The 19,564-nt window shown below is 42.4% G+C and overlaps 1 protein-coding gene across 5 annotated transcripts in view; it reads left to right on the forward strand.

Annotated features, from left to right (window-relative positions):
• Pld (Phospholipase D) overlaps positions 1-19,564 on the forward strand; it is a 120,436-nt gene that overhangs the window by 66,085 nt on the left and 34,787 nt on the right. For all 5 annotated transcript variants that reach the window (XM_077674421.1, XM_077674419.1, XM_077674425.1 and 2 more), the window contains exons 9-14: positions 2,474-2,639; positions 4,293-4,403; positions 7,670-7,809; positions 13,127-13,208; positions 14,990-15,086; positions 17,324-17,541. In XM_077674421.1, the coding sequence (XP_077530547.1) occupies positions 2,474-2,639; positions 4,293-4,403; positions 7,670-7,809; positions 13,127-13,208; positions 14,990-15,086; positions 17,324-17,541 (814 nt within the window). The remainder of the gene's footprint in view (positions 1-2,473; positions 2,640-4,292; positions 4,404-7,669; positions 7,810-13,126; positions 13,209-14,989; positions 15,087-17,323; positions 17,542-19,564) is intronic.

Genomic DNA, 19,564 nt, shown 5'->3' on the forward strand with positions numbered 1-19,564 from the left:
AGAAGAGAATGGAGCTTCTGCTGTAATATATGTCCGAGCCCTTTTTCATCTAGAATTTACGAATCAGCAGTGAGTATTCTAACAAGCTGGTGTTAGGGGGGCGAAGTGATTGTGGGGCATGATAACACAGGTGCATGATAACACAGGTGAGATGGTGCAGGAGCCAATTGTGATTGGTTTCAGATTGTGGTTGGGTGTTCTTCTTAGTTAATTAGTACAATTAAACTTTGTACGGTTATAGCAAAGGCGAGAAATATGAAATATGCCACGATTTGTTGTGATGGTTTGTTATTCATGCTAACAAATGTATGATGTGGACAGAGTAGTAGACGGTCTCTCTAACGATGTAACATGTTATTGTTTGATTCCAAATACAGTCGAACCCCGCTACAACGAACGCCGCTTCAACGAAATTTCCGCTTCAACGAAATATTTCCAATTCCCCGTCAGCTAGCCATAGAAGTCAATGCAACAAAGTCCTCGCCCCAACGAACCATTTGTCAGGCTTGCTTTCGCTTCAACGAAATTTTCGATGATTTGGGCTGGGTTTGAACAATTATTTTACAATAAAATAAGCATAACGCCAGCTATCTGTAACTTTTTATACATTCAGGACGCTTAGTTTCACCGAAAATGCGCGTTGCGACCACACCGCCACCCAAAACAAAACAAAAAATAACTCATAGGCGCACGCCATTGCTTGATGGTGATAGCGATGTGGCTGGCCGTCTTTACACGAGGCGCAGGCCCGCTTTGCCAAGGCCATAGAGTTTCTTAGTAAGTGTATACTGTAAGAAACTCTATGGCCAAGGCGGAGCCCCAGAGCTACAGCCAATCCGTATCCAGTTGAAATTGCATGAATGTGCTCCGCTGCTGGCGCGGTGCCGTCATGTATGGGTTGTGAGCAGCTGTCCTTGCCGTTTTCCTTCTACCATTCTTCATAGCCAAGAGCGAAAATCATGTTTGCGCGTTTGGTCTTGAAGCCTAGTCATCCTATCTTAGTCGCGAGCGCGCGGTCCTGTTAAATGCAAGCGCGCGCGTCTTGCCTGCCAAGGTCAGTAGCTGCCGTGCCCTGTCAGAGGATAAGATAACGGCACTGCTCCTGCCACAAGCGAGAGGGGGGCTTCCCACGGCCTAGCAGCTATCTGCAAGTAATCAGCTCGGTGGACACGCCTTGTTGTACAGCGATACGTTTTGCTTATCTTCACCCCCCTCCGTAACGCATTCTTTGGGTGGTGAAAAATCAGATAACCATTGGTATGTTTGTTATCCGAATAAACATGAGTTATTGCGCGTCACTCCTTTTTCTAAACATTGTATTATGCTGCCAATGTTGCGGAAACGCACGGGGCTATTTTTCTGGCCTTTCCGTGGTGTGTTGGGGCAGATTTCGCCTCAACGAATTTTCGCTTCAACGAAATTTTTCGCACGTCCCGTCAATTTCGTTGTAGCGGGATTCGACTGTATATGTATTGCCAGGACACGAGGCTTTTCATATTACCGGGCTTTGTGTACCTAACAGTATGGCGTTGGGACAAGAAAGATACCGTATTTTCGCGCGTATAACCCGCCCCTGCATATAATCCGCACCCCCCCTTTCAGTCCGCCAAAAAAGAAAAAATCCTCGTGCATTGCCCGCACATTTGATACAGGAAAGGCTGCACCAAAGCTAGGGCTCAAGCAACACATTACATATCGTGTAAGCAGAAGAAGTGTATATTTTGGCCTTTTGCCTGCCTCTGGCTCTCAGCTGTATGGAAGTTATGCCAATAAACTCCTATATCCTATGACTGCAAGGCCAAAGTCACAATTCACTAATAAAATTCAGTTGTTAGAGTGCGCTCACCTTGTTTTTTCTTCCTTGTCCTTGTATGTTTTGCACAATCGCTGCCATGGAAGGCTTAGTCAGTGTTACTGCGTAGGAGCTTTACAGCACAACAGGCATTGCCGTGAAGCTGCACTAAAGGAAAAACCCTGCGTATTATCTGCACCCCTTCTTTGCCACGGAAATTATCACATTTTTGGTGTGGGTTATACATGCAAAAATACGCTAATTTTACAACTTCACCACGCACTAATAATTAGCCACAAGGACAAAGTAAGTGGCTCGGTTACCTAGTCCCATTAGTGAACGCATGAGGTCGTATTGTCTGGCGAGTCATCCGGGTGAAGCGGTCCACTATATGAATGATGCAGAATTTTAATTGAAAGATTGGTAAAGGTATATGTGTGGATGTCTGCCAAGAGTTTAATGTAGAAAAGCACAAAGTCAAGAATAAATCAGTCGTGAATTCATTTAGATTAGTTTTTGCACCAAGAAGTCTGTGCAGTCGAAAGTCCTGCGCCAAAAGGACTTATGCCGAACAGTCGACAGTAGTTAGGCATACTTGTGAGGTTTGTGTGGCTTGACAGGCCAGTGCCCCGCGCCAGTGAAGCCCTGGGTTACCCTTGGTGTGTGTTTTTGTCATTGCAGGTACATAGACGGGTCCAAGTACTGCGAAGCGGTGGCCAACGCCATCGACCTTGCCCAGGAAGAGATCTTCATCGCGGACTGGTGGCTCACCCCTGAGATATACCTCAAGCGGCCCGTCGTGCCTGACAACCGGTGGCGTCTCGACCAGCTGCTTCAGAAGAAAGCGGTGGGTGCTGTGCTCGTTTGTTTGTTTGTTTGTTTGTTTGTTTTTTCTTTGTCTGTTTGTTTGATTGTCTGCCGGTCTGTTTGCTTGCTTGCTTGTTTGTTTGTATGCTTCCTTGCTTGCTTGCTTGTTTGTTTGTTTGATTGGTTGTCTGTCTGTTTGTTCATGGGATGGCTTGGTGGGGTAGTTGGTGTAGCATCATAAAGGGTTAACAGCGCACAAATACGACGACACACAAGGAAGAGAAGACAGGACAAGCGCTTGTTCTGTCTTCTCTTCCTTGTGTGTCGTCGTATTTGTGCGCTGTTAACCCTTTATGTCTGTTTGTCTGTTTGTTTGATTGTCTGTCCGTCTGTATGCTTGCTTGCTTGCTTGCTTGCTTGCTTGCTTGTTTGTTTGTTTGTTAGCATTCTTCAGATACTTCACTCAGTTTTTGGTTGGTATCCATCCATCCAGCCATTTATCCCCAGCAGGGCATCAATTTGACCTTTGAACTGGGGAGGATGAAGGGAGCAGAGGAAGTGGGGGGGAGCAGTTTTGTCAGCAAAAATTTGTCATGCATCTAGAAGTATGCTACTTATGTCATATCGACAGTCATCGGACGCAGCTTCTGCCTGAACTGTCATGTATAAGCACAGGATGTGGAAATTGTAAAAATAAACGTAACCCATGTGTAAAGCATTGGTGAGGGGAGTGCGCCAAGAGTGGGCAAGTGAATACTAGTGCATTGGAGAAGAAAGAGAGTGCATAATGGCAGCGCGTGTCACGTCTGCACATAGAGGGGGGCACAGCAGAGATTTGTGGTTGTGTATGTACACGACGGAGCTAAGCAGGGAGGTCGTGGTGTGTATCGGTGTTTGACACCCTGTAGCTGACACGGCGCTGCGAGCATTGGTCCTCGCGTCAAAACATTGAGCTAAAAGAAGTGTTCATGCTTTCGCATTGCAACAAATCGTCCCGTAATTCTTTTTCCTGTGCTCATCCCATTTCCTGGTTGCAAATATTTGCTACAATACAGCAGTTTTGTCTACAATCATCAATGCCGAGGAGGAAGTGCAGGAGAATATTTTTTAAGTTAGGTATATGCTTTACCTTGCCATCCCTTCTTGAGCAGACAGTTGAGCAGACAAAGTTTTCCACATAGGGGACCTCACTATTTCTTCACTTTCAGTTCACTATATTTTATTATAGTATAAGTTGAGCCAGAACTTCATTGAGTTTCCTGATGTTAAGACGGTTGTATGTGATTTTGAACTCAAAGTAGTTAGACATAATCAAGTAGTTTGGCATAACAATTTGATATACAAAATCCACACTGTATGTTTTCAATGACGCTTAGGCACTAGTATTGATAGAAGCAGTAATTCAGAATATCTAACTTTGATATAAGTATAAATGATAAATGTGTATGCATCACTCATACCAACCAGGAAAAGCTTTGCAAAGAATGCAGTTTTTAACAGTGGTTTGTCTTATATACACGCATTACCCTACAAACACCTCTGGTTTTTCAGAGTCTGTTCTTTAAACTTTTTCTTAATCACGTCACACCACTATTATTCTAATTGCCTCTGGCTGTGCATGACCTCGGCCTGCACAAATGAAAAGAACAGGACAGTAATCGACGCGTCTTTGCACTCTCTGCCACATGACCAGGAAGAAGGCGTTAAGATCTTTGTGCTTCTCTACAAGGAAGTGGAGATGGCCCTCAGCATCAGCAGCCTCTACAGCAAGCACAAGCTGGTCGCCAGGCACCCTAACATCAAGGCAAGTTTACTACTTGTATGCTCAAGCTTTGCGGACTCTCCGTATAGCCTTTCGAGTTACATCAGACGATGAGACGCATCTACAGTCGCACTCAAAACTAAGTGGAACATGGGTTAGGGAATTTAGAAGGGCCGTGAAGGCCAAATACAGCGTTGTTTAAATTTTAAAGAACTAGGCTTTGGTAATCGATCTCAGCGCCATTCTAGCTACGGAAGACTTCTTTAACGGAAAAAAAAAAATGGAGAAATATGAAAAAACTTTCAAGTTTTGCGCTACAGTGACATCTTGTGGGCAGGAGTGATATAGTATAGGCCAGTATTTAAAACATACCGTATTTATTCGAATATAAGGCGAGGTTTTTTTCCAAAATCTGTATTCTCAAGGTCATACCCCACTTTATATTCGAAGCTCATATATGTACAGTTGAACCCCTTTATAAGAGACACGTACCGGGGAGCAGTTTCTGTCTCTTATACGAGATGTCTCTTATAAGCAGGGTACCATGTTTTCACTTGCTAATCAGACCCTAGTTCAATGTGGGCACCGTATGACTAAAATAAGCTCAAAAGAACGCTACAGCATGTTTCAAAAGATTCATTCTAATTATTGTTTGGCCCCAGAATTTATGAAACTTTGTTTGCTTCATGACTGTATTTACACTGTTTTTTACAACCGATTCTACAAGCTTTTTTTCCTTTCCTTGTTTGTGGAAGATGAATCGTAGATGTTGAGTTCACAAGCCTGATGAATAACCAGAGCGCACAGCTTCTTCCGCTGTGTGGTCAGGCTATTCATTACGCTTGCAGGACTCAACGTCTGCAGTGCTTCTTGATTGGGAGCTACGCAAGTAGGAGAGCCCGCATGTGTAATCGCGCTCCATCCAATGAATGGCAGTAAGCTTCAACTACTTCTGTCAGTTGCAGTTTCTCATTGTCAGGGCAGGGCTTCTCATTGTCATTTCATAGCTGACAGAACCACTTTGTGTTTGCTGAAGTTATAATAAATAGCGACTGCACCTGTCTGTCGTCCACCTGTGTTTCCACAATGGAAGCAACTGCAATTAGTGACTGGTAACACTGCATCTGAAGTTAAAATGTCTGTTACAAGCGAGATTATTGATTAAACTTCAAGGATGACTTGTCCCTTATAACCAATCTTCTACATCCAATGTCTGTTATAAAAGAGGTCGATTTAATGGGAAAGATAGGGCAGCCAACCATGTGGGTGAATAGTGTCTCTTATACCCATTTGTCTCTTACATCAGTGTCTCTTATAACGAGGTTCAGCTGTATGTATGTATGTGTGTATATATATATGTGTATGTATATATATATATATATATATATATATATATATATATATATATATATATATATATATATATTTATATCGTATTTTCACACGTATAACCCACACCAAAAATGCGAAAATTTTAGTGGCAAAGTAGGGGTGCGGATAATACGTGAGATTTTTCCTTTAGGGCAGCTTCACGCTTCACGGCAATGCGCGTTGTGCCGTGAAGCTCCCACGCAGTAACACTGACTAAGCCTTCCATGGTAGCGATTGCGCAAAACATACAAGGACAAGGACGAAAAAACAAGGACAAGCGCACTCTAACAACCGAATTTTATTAGTGAATTGTGACTTTTGCCTTGCAGCAGTGTATTATACTTGTTTAATAAACGTTTTTTCTGTCTACATAGTATGTGATGTGTTGCTTGAGTAGCCTTGGTGCACCCTTTCCTGTGTCAAATGGGCGGGAAATACGCGAGGATTTTTTTTCTTTTCCGGTGGGCTGAAAGTGGGGATGCGGATTATATGCAGGGGCAGGTTATCGGTGTGAAAATACAGTAATATGCGGTCAATTTTATGACAATATATGGCGATTTTTTTTTTACAAACTGCACCCTCTCCTTATAATCGTGACTGCCTTATAATCGAATCAATATGGTTGTTATGAGTGTGTTAATTCCATGCTAGCATTCAGATGATGCAATCATATGGAACTAAAGGCCGTACTACATTAGCCCAGTCACGATTTTGGCTGTGGCTTTGGTGGGCGGTGGTTAATCGCACAAACAAGATTTTGTGGCGTCATGAAGAGATTGCCGAAAAGTGGCTGGGGATTGGCCACTGCTTTATCAGTTTTTCTTAATTGCTACCAATGTTATCGGGAGTGAGCAGCCCTTTAAAAAACTGAACTTGTAATTCGTCTTCATGGCATTTTTACGAGAATTTCTCCGCTGAACATTGCTTAGCATCGCCGAGGGTGTGTGGGTGGTGAAATTCATTTAGATTCATAAACATTCCCTGGTTGCTCTTGACTGTACATTGTAGTAATAATGTGAAGTTATACCTAACACTGTAGCCTCGAAGCTATAACCTCCTGTCACCCTTATGCGGGAAGGCCATTAGCAGCATCATCTGCTTGTTTCAAAGGCTGCAACAGATATTTTCCGGCTCCAATTGGTTTTATGCTTGTCCCTCATTTGTTAGCAGTGATATCACACAGTGAAATTCATGTTTGATCAGAATCGTGATAAGTGCTTTCAAACTTTTTTAATATTTTCGATATGAAATGTATGGGAAAAGACATTTTATAACATAACATCTCGGAGTGTATCGCTGTATAGCACATGGTGTATTCCATGCCTAATGCATTCTTGGCAGCTGGATCGGCCATAAGAGATTGAATATGTATGTATACCGTATACCACAAATTTTTGTTGTTTAGGTTTTTTCTGCAGTTTTTAACGAGTTGAGTGCAAAGTAGCTCAAAAGGGAAGTCTGCTTTCGCCCAGCGTGTGTACATTGCAAGTACACACTCTTTGTCAAAATATTGTGGGCCAATCCCGAGCCTTCTCGACCACAAAGAATTCAGAGAATCGGCTTTACCCTTAAATGTGACAAAAATATTTTAAGGCAGTAAGAAAAAAAGGTGGTTTCTCTAGCTTTCCTGCATAAAAAGTTTCAGCCTCACTCGGCACGTAAGCTTGTACATCGAATTTTTTTCAGCCTGCGCGTTTCCGGCTTGGCCCACAAAATTTTGACAAGGACTGTACATTAGGGGAAAACAGTCTTCACTTTCAGGCCGTTAGTCGACTTGCGTTTAAGCCCATGTAAAATACAAGAAAAAAAAACATGCATGTGCACGCATGTTCCATCTCTTGTGGGATCGTCCCAGCTGAAGTTCCACATGTGCCCCTGTTCCTTTTTGTGTGTTTCGGCTTGGCTTGGCTACGGCTCATTCTGGCTCGTGATGGCAGGTCCTGAGGCACCCCAACCACGTGACAGGGGGAGTCCTGCTCTGGGCGCACCACGAGAAGCTGGTCGTCATCGACCAGAAGTTTGCCTTCCTCGGCGGATTGGATTTGTGCTACGGACGCTGGGACGACTTCAACCACAGGTTTGTTTACCCCCATATTTTGAATCTTTCAGGTGCCATGCAGGCAAAGCACAAATTCGTTTTATTTAAAAGATTTCATGTTTCATAGTGCCCCCAGCACTTGTCAGGCAGCAAACGATGCTTTATTCGCTGCGAAATTAATCAATTTAAGTTAAAATTTTGATTCTCCGCAAAATCATGTGTTTTAATGACGTCTGCAATGACATCATAAGAACAGTTCTTGAGCTAAACTTGGTGTGAAGCAGAGACTTGTTTACCATTAGTCAACCTAGATGGCGCCACCATACCGTGAAGGGCCATTTTCTGCCTTTGCTTCGTTTTTGACCGTATTTGTACCTGGCTTGGTTTTGTTACTGTAGAAAGTAATCGTTTAGTGAAACATGGGGTATCCTTGACAAACAGGGTCAGGTAAGACAATGTCTCTTACGCCAATTGGCCAGTGTCGTCTGAGACAGCCCCAAAGAGCCACGGTGCTGTGCAGCTAAAACAAACATAGTGCGCCCGATACCAACAGTAGTACGCATGAGTACTTCTATGTTTACATGTGCTTTCATAACTTCCACTGTTTAGCCTACTATTCTTACTGCTATAAAAATAGTGGGCCCCAAATTTAAGCGCAAATAGCTCGTTCGGCAAGCTTATAAGCCCTGCCTAATTTGCGTTTGCTTTTGCCGGCTTCAGCCAATCACAGAGCTGGCACATATGAGTTCTGGGAAATGAGGTAGCGGGTCGCATGGCCCTACCCTTTTTGCCTAATAATGTTCCTTATTTGCGTGAAGTGTACGTTGAGAATGGTGTCATTATTATTCAACCGAGGCAACATTTCGAATGAACCAAACTTGTGTTTTGTCTGCACGGCCCCTTTAAGATTTGACTGAGGGCCTCTGCATGTGTAATTGTAACTCAAACAGGACACAGTGGACACTCATTAGACTGAAATCTGTCAGGCGACGAAAGATGTTCAAAAATCTGTAATCTCAAAGTAACTGATATCGGAAGATCTACTAAAGTTCGTTGTAAATGACATGAAGTATACCTCACTGTTCAATGTTACTAGAAAACTTCTTTTCCTTGGAGACAGGGCATTAAACAACTGCAGACGAAATTGTATTGCCGTTCAGTGTGTACGAAGTTCATCTAGTAAGTAAAGGTCAATGAACTATTCAACTCTATCAAAGGGTCAATGACCTTCTGAAATTGAAGTCTGCCAGGCCACGAAGCATGTTCAAAAATCTTAAATTGCAAAGTAACCGATGTTGAATTATCGATTAAATTCCTGCATAAATGACATTAGGCCACCTATCTTGTGAAAAATTTCTGACGTGAAGACGTGGGATTAAAGAAAAAACTAAAGAGGCTTAACTGAAGAAGCTTTAAACAATGTTGCCCGTAATTGCGCACAAAGTTTACCAAGCTCTTATAGGTCAACAGAGGTCGGCAAACTCACTCATGAGTCCACTCACTCAGACTCATTTGGACTCAAACTCACGCATGAGTTTGAGTTTGAGTGAGCGCGAGGCTAGTGTGGCATGGTGAGTTTGAGCTTGAGTGAGTTTGAGCCGAGTGATCACGACTGAGTTTGAGTCCGATTGAGTTTGAGTCCATTTTGAGTTCTGAGTACATTTTGAGTTTGAGTCCATTTTGAGTTCTGAGTACATTTTGAGTTTGAGTCCATTTTGAGTTCTGAGTACATTTTGAGTTTGAGTCCATTTTGAGGTCTGAGTACAATTTGAGTTTGAGTCCATTTTGAGTTCTGAGTACAATTTGAGTTTGAGTCCATTTTGAGTTCTGAGTACATTTTGAGTTTGAGTACATTTTGAGTTCTGAGTACATTTTGAGTTTGAGTCCATTTTGAGTTTGAATTCATTTTGAGTTCTGAGTACAATTTGAGTTTGAGCTCATTTTGAGTTCTGAGTACATTTTGAGTTTGAGTCCATTTTGAGTTTGAGTCCATTTTGAGTTCTGAGTACATTTTGAGTTTGAGTCCATTTTGAGTTCTGAGTACATTTTGAGTTTGAGCACATTTTGAGTTTGATTACATATTGAGTTTTGAGTACATTTTGAGTTCTGAGTAAATAGGAGTTATAAGTCCATTTGGAGTTTGAGTACATATGAGTAGCCTAGCAGGCAGCTATGGTTGGCTGTTAAGTTTCATGCGTCACTGTGGGCTCGGAATTCAAGTTACCTGCGGGTATGGCACCAATCGCGATCTGCATGATCGGTTGGGAGGGAGGTGGTGTCTGATTTTTTTTAGTTTCTTGTTGAATTTTTATGGCCATAAGCACTTGCTGTATACCTAATTTTCGCGGCTGGGCGCGGGAGTGATAATTGACTGGTGAGGTCATAAAAAAGGGTTGTCTTAACTTTTCCTCCTGACGGATCCACTAAGAGCGTGGGAAAGGGTGGTGGGAAAGCACATGGCGGCGCTGGCGTGCTGGTTGTTCGCCTGCTACTGTTAACGGCTTGATATACTAGGGGTGACAAAGGAAGAGGTGAGAGCCGGGGGAAAATGGGGCGGGGGCTGTCCTTTCTGCTGTTTCAAATGAACTAGCAGAATTGACTGGGCAGCACCCCTTAAGACAGAATAATGACCACATTAGATTGGGGGAAAAGTGAAACTGATGAGGCTAAGGCGTGTAAGGTATCACATGAAAGGTCCGGATTAACGGAATCACGCGGGGTAAATAAAAAAAATGCTTCCTGATTGTAGTCATCAGGCAGTCATAATGAGTCATAGATTGGGTTAAAATTCAAAATGACGCTGCGAGGGCATGTGGGGAATCAAATTCAAGGTCTCGATGTGGGGAATCATTCGGGACGAACATGAGATATGGATATATCATGACGTAGTCATGGTAAATCAAAGATTCGGTTAAAATTCAGGTTCATGACGCTAGGGTGTATCATATTGAAGGTCTCGATGAGGGTAATCACGTGCTTCCTGATAATTATCATGACATAGTCAAAATGGGTCATAAATTAGGTTAAAATTCACAATGATGCCACTGGGTGTCCGGGGTATCAAATTGAAGGTTCCGATAAGGAAAATCACGTGGGACAATTATGAGGATATCGCAAAAGGTATACAGCAAAAGGTACACACTCTCACTCACACTCGCACTCACACTCACTCTCACACTCACTCTCACTCTCACTCACACTCTCACACTCTCACTCACACTCTCACACTCTCACTCACACTCTCACTCTCGCTCTCACTCACACTCTCATTCTCACTCACACTCTCACTCACACTCTCACTCTCACTGTCACTCTCACTCACACTCTCACTCACACTCTCACTCTCACACTCTCTCACTCACACTCACACACTCTCACTCACACTCTCACTCTCACTCTCCCTCACACTCTCACTCACACTCTCACTCACTCTCACTCACACTCTCACTCACACTCTCACTCACACTCACTCTCACTCTTACACTCTCTCACTCACACTCACACTCACACACTCTCACGCTCACTCACACTCTCACTCTCTCTCACTCACACTCTCACTCTCACTCACACTCACAGTCACAATCTCACTCACACTCTCACTCACTCTCACTCACACTCACACTCTCACTCGCACTCTCACACTCACTCTCACTCACACTCTCACTCACACTCACACTCACACTTACTCTCTCACTCTCACTCACACTCTCACTCTCACTCACACTCTCACTTTCACTCTCCCTCACACTCACACTCTAACTCTCACTCACACTTACACTCTCACTCACACTCTCACTCTCACACTCTCAATCTCACACTCTCAAACTCTCACTCTCACTCTCTGACTGTCTCAATCTCTGTCAGGCCATGTGAGTTCTGAATTCATTTTGAGTTCTCAGCCCATTTTGAGTTCTGAGTTCATTTTGAGTTTTGAGTACATTTTGAGTTTTGAGTCCATTTTGAGTTTGAGTACATTTTGAGTTTTGAGTACATTTTGAGTTTTGAGTACATTTTGAGTTTGAGTGTTTTGAGTACATTTTGAGTTTTGAGTACATTTTGAGTTTGAGTACATTTTGAGGCTTGAGTACATTTTGAGTATTGAGTTCACTTTGAGTTTGAGTACATTTTGAGTTTTGAGTCCATTTTGAGTTTTGAGTCCATTTTGAGTTTTGAGTTCATTTTGAGTTTTGAGTCCATTTTGAGTTTGAGTTCACTTTGAGTTTGAGTACATTTTGAGTTTTGAGTCCATTTTGAGTTTTGAGTTCATTTTGAGTTTGAGTACATTTTGAGTTTTGAGTCCATTTTGAGTTTGAGTACACTTTGAGTTTGAGTACATTTTGAGTTTTGAGTCCAAATTGAGTTTGAGTACATTTTGAGTTTGAGTACATTTTGAGTTTTGATTACATTTTGAGTTTGAGTACATTTTGAGTTTTGAGTACATTTTGAGTTTTGAGTCCGAGTGAGTTCTGAGTTTTGAGCTCAATGTGAGTTTGAGTTTGAGTGAGCGCAGATGTGCTGCTCAGCATTGAGTCTGAGTTTGAGTGAGTGGTGATTCGAAAAAAAAAGTGTGAGTGAGTTTGAGTGAGCCGCGCCAACTTTGCCGAGGTATGTAGGTCAATGACCTTTTTAATTGCATCAGTATATTGGTTTTGCACTGAAGATATCGTGCACATGAATTCGTATAAAGGCCTTGCTTATATAGGGTCGCACCCACCAACATCTAATCAACAATGACTAGTTATCAGCAATGACATACTGCAGAGAGTCACAAGCTGCCTTGTGATTGCTCATCGGCTTTAAAGGAGCCATGAAGAGAAAATACAACTTCGTTTAATTTGAAAGAACTAGGATTCAGTATCTCACTCAGCTCCATTACAGCCACAAAAGATGTTTTTTTAGCGAAAAAAAGCAAGAAGTATTTAAGAACTTTCAAATTTCGTGCCACAGTGACGTGTTATGAGCAAGAATGGCGTCATACGGGCCAACAATAAAACATAATTTTCAGTGCGTTAACTAACCGTTAGCATTCAAGTGATGCGGTCAAATGGAACTAGAGGCCCCATTACAGACGTCCAGTCATGTGTCGTCACGACAGGTCTGATAGGCGGCCGCCAATCGCACAAACAAGGTTCCGTGACGTCATCGAAAAGTTGAGGGAAAATGGCTAGGGGGTCGCGACTACTTCACACGTTTTCTTTCATGTCTCCGTTATCTGTTCGAAGATTGCGATGATATTGGTATCATTGTTATCGCGACTAAGCAGTCTTTCTAATAAACCTAACTTGTATTTTGTCTTCATGGCTCCTTTAAAGTAATCTCAGTCTGCAGTTAACATCCCGTTCGTCTTTCATCACAGGCTCACAGATGTCGGGGGAATCCAGATGCAGAGGCAGATCTCCAAGAGCGAGCAGCCTGAACTCAACACATCTATGAGCGAGGTATAATAGACGTACTTCCGTTGTTTTTCTGTAAAACGAAATTGTGCAGGGTGTCGTAGATCTCTGCATGATTGACAGCACCACTGGGTAATGACACAGCTAAAAGAAGGCAGTGCAACATAAATGAGATAAACAATGCGCACAGTACAACTTACAATGCTGACACAATTCTTGTGCGATCTCAGCAAAGGCTGCGCTGATTTTTAAGTAATCTGCACGCTTTGTTGCTGAGTGACAGCCAAGACAGCAAGAACTGTGCGCTAGACTAGAGTGATTACTTTTACAGTATATAGTGATTGCAATCACTATGTTTGCTGTTGTGAAGCTTTTGTAGGTTATTTTATGAATTCTGTTTGTTACTCTTTCCACCACTGCCAGTTGTGCTTGATTACAAGGTTTAAGGCTGAAATCTTTTTAGCTTGCCGTCGGTTTCGCTTGAGGTTTGTTTGCTCAAAACAAATAAGGTGTAGTTTCCTGAGATGTGTTGTGAATCAAATGCGGCATATATTTGACGGTATACAATTTCCCGCATTCATAATTTTTATTGATTTTCAGTTTATAAATTTATGGCCCTGCATGGTGGGAGTGCGTTGTATTTTTTGTTAATGTTTACTCTGCAACCACACACTGGGTTTTAACTTTTCCCTACAGGTGTCAGAAAACCTCATTTAAATCACAATTAGCAATACCTTTCCCTTGTATGTGTTCTCTGTGAAGTCAGGAAGGCAGTCTTAATCTAAAAGTTGCCTCGTCTTAGTCTACATTTCACGTCACACCAATATTACGTATTTCTGGCTTGCTTAAAAACTGTGCAAGCGCAGGAGCTATGCTCATGAGAGATAATCAGACATCTGTTTTGCTCACCCAACGAAGTCGATTTGATTGAATCTAAAAAAAAGAACAATAGTTGCTGTGCTCTATAAAAAAAAGATACAGTCAGTGCGTGCTTCTGGAGGTCACCTCGAGAAGGGAATTAAGGGAGAACACTGGTCTTAAAACAACTTCTTCTAATTTTCAAGTAAGCTCTGTAAAACTTGTCAGTCTTGCTGCTTTTTTCCCACCGATTTCAAATATGTCAATATCTTTTAACTTGGTCAATTAGTTATCGAGATAATTAGAGGTAATTAGCCATTTTTGGTCAAACGATAAACAAAACCGTGTTGGTTATAAAACTGTAATCTTTATATTTTCGAATATACTATGAACCCTAGTGAATGCCATAATCGGAGCAGTTTTTTGATGCATCGCTTGGAACTAATTTTACAGCTCATTAAACTTCGGTGTTTGAAATGGGCACTGAAACTGGTTCCTTGCCACTGGTGCTACCGAAGTTTAATCAGCCGTAAAATTAGTTCCAAGCGATGCATCAAAAAAACGCTCTGATTATTTCATTCACCAGGGTTCATAGTATTTGAAAATATAAAGATTATAGTTTTATGACCAACGCAATTTTGTCTATTGTTTGGCCAAAAATGGCTAATTAGCTCTAATTATCTTGGGAACTAATTGACCAAGTAAAAAAAATGACACATTTGAAATCGGTGGGGAAGAAGCAGCAAGACTGACAAGTTTCACAGGGTTTACTTGGAAATTAAAAGAAGTTTTAAGATGAGTGTTCTCCCTTAATTAAGTCCTCATTTACGCTGCTTCACTTAAATGAGAGCCCTTATTAACACCCTGTTTTCAGTGTCTTCTTGTGAACATCGGATGAGCACTTTAATTAGTCTTCAATCCTCCTTTTCTTTTCTGTATTTATCTTGTCCTTCTTGATTACCCTTCAGGTGGCGAAGAGAATTCTCGCATCCCATCGGTCACAAAGACAAGGGGAGGCTGAAGGCATCTCCAACCATACGGAAGGATATGGAACAAATGATACGGGTGATGACGATATCCACTTTCCTTTCTTTTCCTATATCGTTTTGAGCAACGGGTATGTCAGTGAGCCCCCCAATAGTTTATTTATCTTCATGGCAGTGTTTGGAGCAGTTTTAGGGACCGTAAACTTCAATTAAGCTTTTTTGGTTTGTGGATTGTTATTTCAAACCTACAGGTCTGCTGTTCCATAACCACAATTTTAAGAATTTGAAAGTTAGGATTTTGTTGCAACAGCAGCAACCACCTTCGGCAAATAAAGGGCCCTGTTCACTCTACATGAACGAAATGAAGGGTTGGTTTCATGCATGAATGGAGCCATTTCAGTCATTGAAGAAATAATGCTCGATGACGATGATGATATTTATCATGTCGGTGGTGGTGACGTTCGCCTAAATAAAGGGGGCAGCCTGTGAAGCACGGTCGCTTCTACATAAGACTTGCTGGAGACTGGAAGATGTGAATAGAGCAGCCTGAAAAATCGAGCTCAAAAAAGGTGCTGAAACATATTTACACAGCTCTTTTTACAACGTCTGTGAAGTCGGAGGTTCATTGGCAACCATGGTTAAGGCTAACTGGATTTAGAATGCATTTATAAACGGAGTGTCTTATTGAGTGGCTATAGGTAGATGGCATAGAGTCTCATACTAATATATACCAGAGGGAAATCTCGTGTCAGTGTCTAGGTGAGCCGCTTCAGAGTGTGTGCCTTCATGTAGCGGGTAGGCACTTGCCCTTCACATGGCTCAGAGTTGCCTGTGGCTTAAAAAAAAAAAATTGTGAATAAACTGTTATTATTGTTCACAAAAACAATTTGAAGTGGTAACAGTGAAGCTGTTTAGCAATTTGTTGATTCCGGCGTTTAAATAAAAATCACTGGCACCAGCAGGATTCGAACCTGCATCTGGTTGATCAGCGGAGTTGAAGTCTGTTGTCTTAACCCACTCGGCTATGACCAAAAGTCAGTACTCTAGTGTCAAAGGACTTACTCACTTGGCTGTGACTGTGGGGAGAAGAATTGTGCCACCTTCTCAACACAGAACACTTGATACGGTACACGTTGCCCCTGCGGGCACCTATTTTAAGTGTGCGCGTTCCGTTCGTTCATTCTGCTTCTTCTTCACCGTTATAGCAACAAAGACGGAATAAAGATCGTTGAGGCAGCAAAGAAGAAGCAAATCGGCAGCAATCACAGACTTAAACCGTCGTGATAATCGTGAAGGTTGCGTACAGCTTCGCTACCTTCAAGTCTTACGCATTAGTGTGAGCTTACTTCATTTTTTTATCAACATAAAGGTGTTGATCATACAAGACTGCTTTGTCAGAAATTTTTGAAAAGCTTCATGCTACCTAAACAACAAAAAAGTTGTTGCCTTTGCTATCTGGACATGTTGCAATACGAGCCAAGTAGGAGAGAAACACACCCAGATGCTATGGCAGCACCCATGGCGGCACACGATTTTAGCGACAGATTTCCCTCTGGTACCGTATTTGCACAATTCTAACGCGCACCTTTTTTTGCTATAAGTAGCCTTCAAATTCGCGTGTGCGTTACAATTGGGCTCAGAACCGAAATATCGACTTTGAAGCGGCCATCAGCATTGCCGTCGACACAAACTCTTCCTGAAATACAGCCCAACATTCAACTCACTGTACTTGTAATGTCAGCAGGAGCTTGATAAGCATTTTTAATAAGCACAGGAAATTGCTGCTGCCACAGTTACCTGTGTCAAATAAAATGTCTTCTGCCAGGTTCATGTTGTCATGTATTTTACATGATCATGGTGGAATGGGCGTCCAATCATATTGTTGAATATTCCTACATAAACTTACCTGTGCATTACAATCGTGCAAATACAGTATACACAGTCAAACCTCGTTAATTCGAACCCGCTTAAAATTTCAACTTCTGGTTCATTCGAACGGACGCTGCGGTCCCAGCAAAGTTATGTGTATTTAATTAGCTTTTGATAATTCGAATTTTTTTTTTTAGAACAAATTTTGGGGGCCCATTGAGTTCGAATGAATGAGGTTCCACTGTATTAGTACGAAAATCTATGGTTGATAAGACTAGAAGTAGGTAACTCCTATAACTCAATAAAGGGATGAGATAAGAAAATTATGTACAAATAATAGATTAGGACAGGGCAGGATAGGAGCAATTGGAGGTCTACGGAGAGGCCTTCATCCTGGAGTGGTCATAAAACGGAGTGAGGATGATGACCTTTCTCTCTCCGTTACAGTGGATGGCGGTGGCGACGTGACAACGCCATCCAGCGGTGTGAGCAACGCTGTTGACGGCAGGGGCCGCAGCAGACAAGTGTCCAGCACTGTGGGCCTGCCAAGCAGCGGGATGGTCTACGTAGACCAAGAGGAAGGCAAGGTGGTCGTGGGCGACGACGGATCCTCGAGGGTCGCCTCAAATCTGCAACGCGCTCGTCGCGTCTTTCGAGCTGTTGCGGTAGGCATCTCACACGAAAAATTTCTCGTAGGTTGGACAAGGGTGTACGAGAACGTACGGCGGGATAGTACACTGATGCTGTACTACTGAATGCTACTTGCTACTGACAAGGTAGCAAGCAGCATTCATCACTTCAGCAGCCTTTGTAGACTTAGTGGCCTTTGGCTGGTGATGTCATAGAGCAATCCTTCGTGGCCTTAGCGGCCTTCGTAGACTTAGTGGCCTTCATTTGGTGGTGTCACAAAGCAATCATTCATTTCCTTAGTGCCCTTCAGGGCCTTAGCTTCCTTTGTAGACTTAGTGGCCTTCAGTTGGTGATGTCATAGGTCAATCCTTCATGGCTTTAGTGGCCTTTGTAGACTTAGTGGCCTTTGGTTGGTGGTGTCACAAAGCAATCGCTCATTGCTTTAGTGGCCTTAGTTGGTGATGTCATTCGTAGACTTAGTTGCCTTCGGTTGGTGATGTCATTGAACAATTTTTTATTTCCTTAGTGACCTTCATGTCCTTAGTGGCGTTTGTAAACTTAGTGGCCTTCATTTGGTGATGTATTTGAGCTTCATTGCCTCAGTGGCCTTTGTAGACTTAGTGGCCTTCAGTTGGTGATGTCATAGAACAACCCTTCATTGCCTTAGTGGCCTTCATAGTCTTAGTGGCCTTCGTCGATTTCGGTTGATGATGTTGTGGCGGCAAGACACAGTGTCAGCGACAGCAACGTGATGTAGGACAACGAGCGCACTCACCTGCTGAAAGGCTCGCACGCCCCTGGCAGCAGCAGAGTGAGACCCCACTGCGTTCGGAAGAAACCTGCTTGACTACACGTCTTGCACTCTCCTTCAACACCTCCATGGCAGGCTCTCTACAATGTCATTCTTCAGTGCAATGTCATTCTTCAAAGGCTCCTTCAGTGCCTTTGTGGCCCTTTGTAGATTTAGTGGCTTTCAGTTGGTGATGCCAAGGAGCAGTCCTTTATTGCCTTACTGTCATTCATGTCCTTAATGGTCTTTGTAGACTTTGTGGATTTTAGGTTGATTGATGATTCCATAGCCAAAGCAGCATTGGGGACCAAGTCCAAACAGTTTCTTCAGTCCTTATTGCTTTTCACACTTGATTCCAAGTCCAGGTAGTAAGTAGGCTAGGCAGCCAGTATACAGCAATGCCTGAGGGCTAATGTAGTTATGTAATTAATAAATAAATGAATAAAATAAAAATGTATAGGCTAGATATACTGGCTAGGCAGGTTTTATAGTACACGTCATATACACTTGAACCGCTGCAAAATTACTTGCATGTGCTACAAGGATGGCCCAAGGCTGCTATCTGGAAATTTTGGCTTTCCCAGGAACATAGCATTGAAATGGCTGTGGTGGTTAGCAGTTGGAATTTGGTCTCGCGTGAATATAACAAGCTTGTTTCGTTGAATGCATGCTAATGCTAACTTGTAGTGTTGGAGCCTTAAAGCATGCTTAACAAACATCCTCAGTACTGTGGAGTGGCAGACCTTGTGTTACGACTTGAGTTCGAAAGCAGTTAATGTCTCCGGACCAGCAATTTTTTCATCCTGATTTTTGAATGTGCAGCACTCTTTTTATACCACTCTCTTGACAGTCCCGGTTTCTCATAGAGTTTATGCCTTAGGAGTAAAATCACTGCCCTCTAATAGCTCGTGAAAATGCTTTGCATAATGACCAAAGTCATAAGTCATAAAACATGGGATTTAGCTTTTAATTTTGCAGCATAAGATGTCATTTAGTTGGAATCAGTGCAGCCATGATGTATGGCATTCATGCAAATCGAGCATATGCAACACATACTGAGAAAGGGGGATAGTCAAAGGTTTCAGGAAACGGCTGAATGAATCATTTATATTACTCAGTCAATAAATATCAATTGGTAAATTGAATCAGCCAGTCAATTTCAATAACTTAAAATGATGGTTAAATTTGTAGAGCCTCTTATGTGTTCCTTGATTTTTTTTTTTCTTATGTGCTTTGCAGAAACAGGGCTCAGAAAATGGCGGGGTTAA

This window comes from Haemaphysalis longicornis, unplaced genomic scaffold (assembly GCF_048455015.1).
Source record: "Haemaphysalis longicornis isolate Haplotype H1 unplaced genomic scaffold, Haemaphysalis longicornis Haplotype H1 scaffold_6, whole genome shotgun sequence".
NCBI classification, from domain to species: domain Eukaryota; kingdom Metazoa; phylum Arthropoda; class Arachnida; order Ixodida; family Ixodidae; genus Haemaphysalis; species Haemaphysalis longicornis.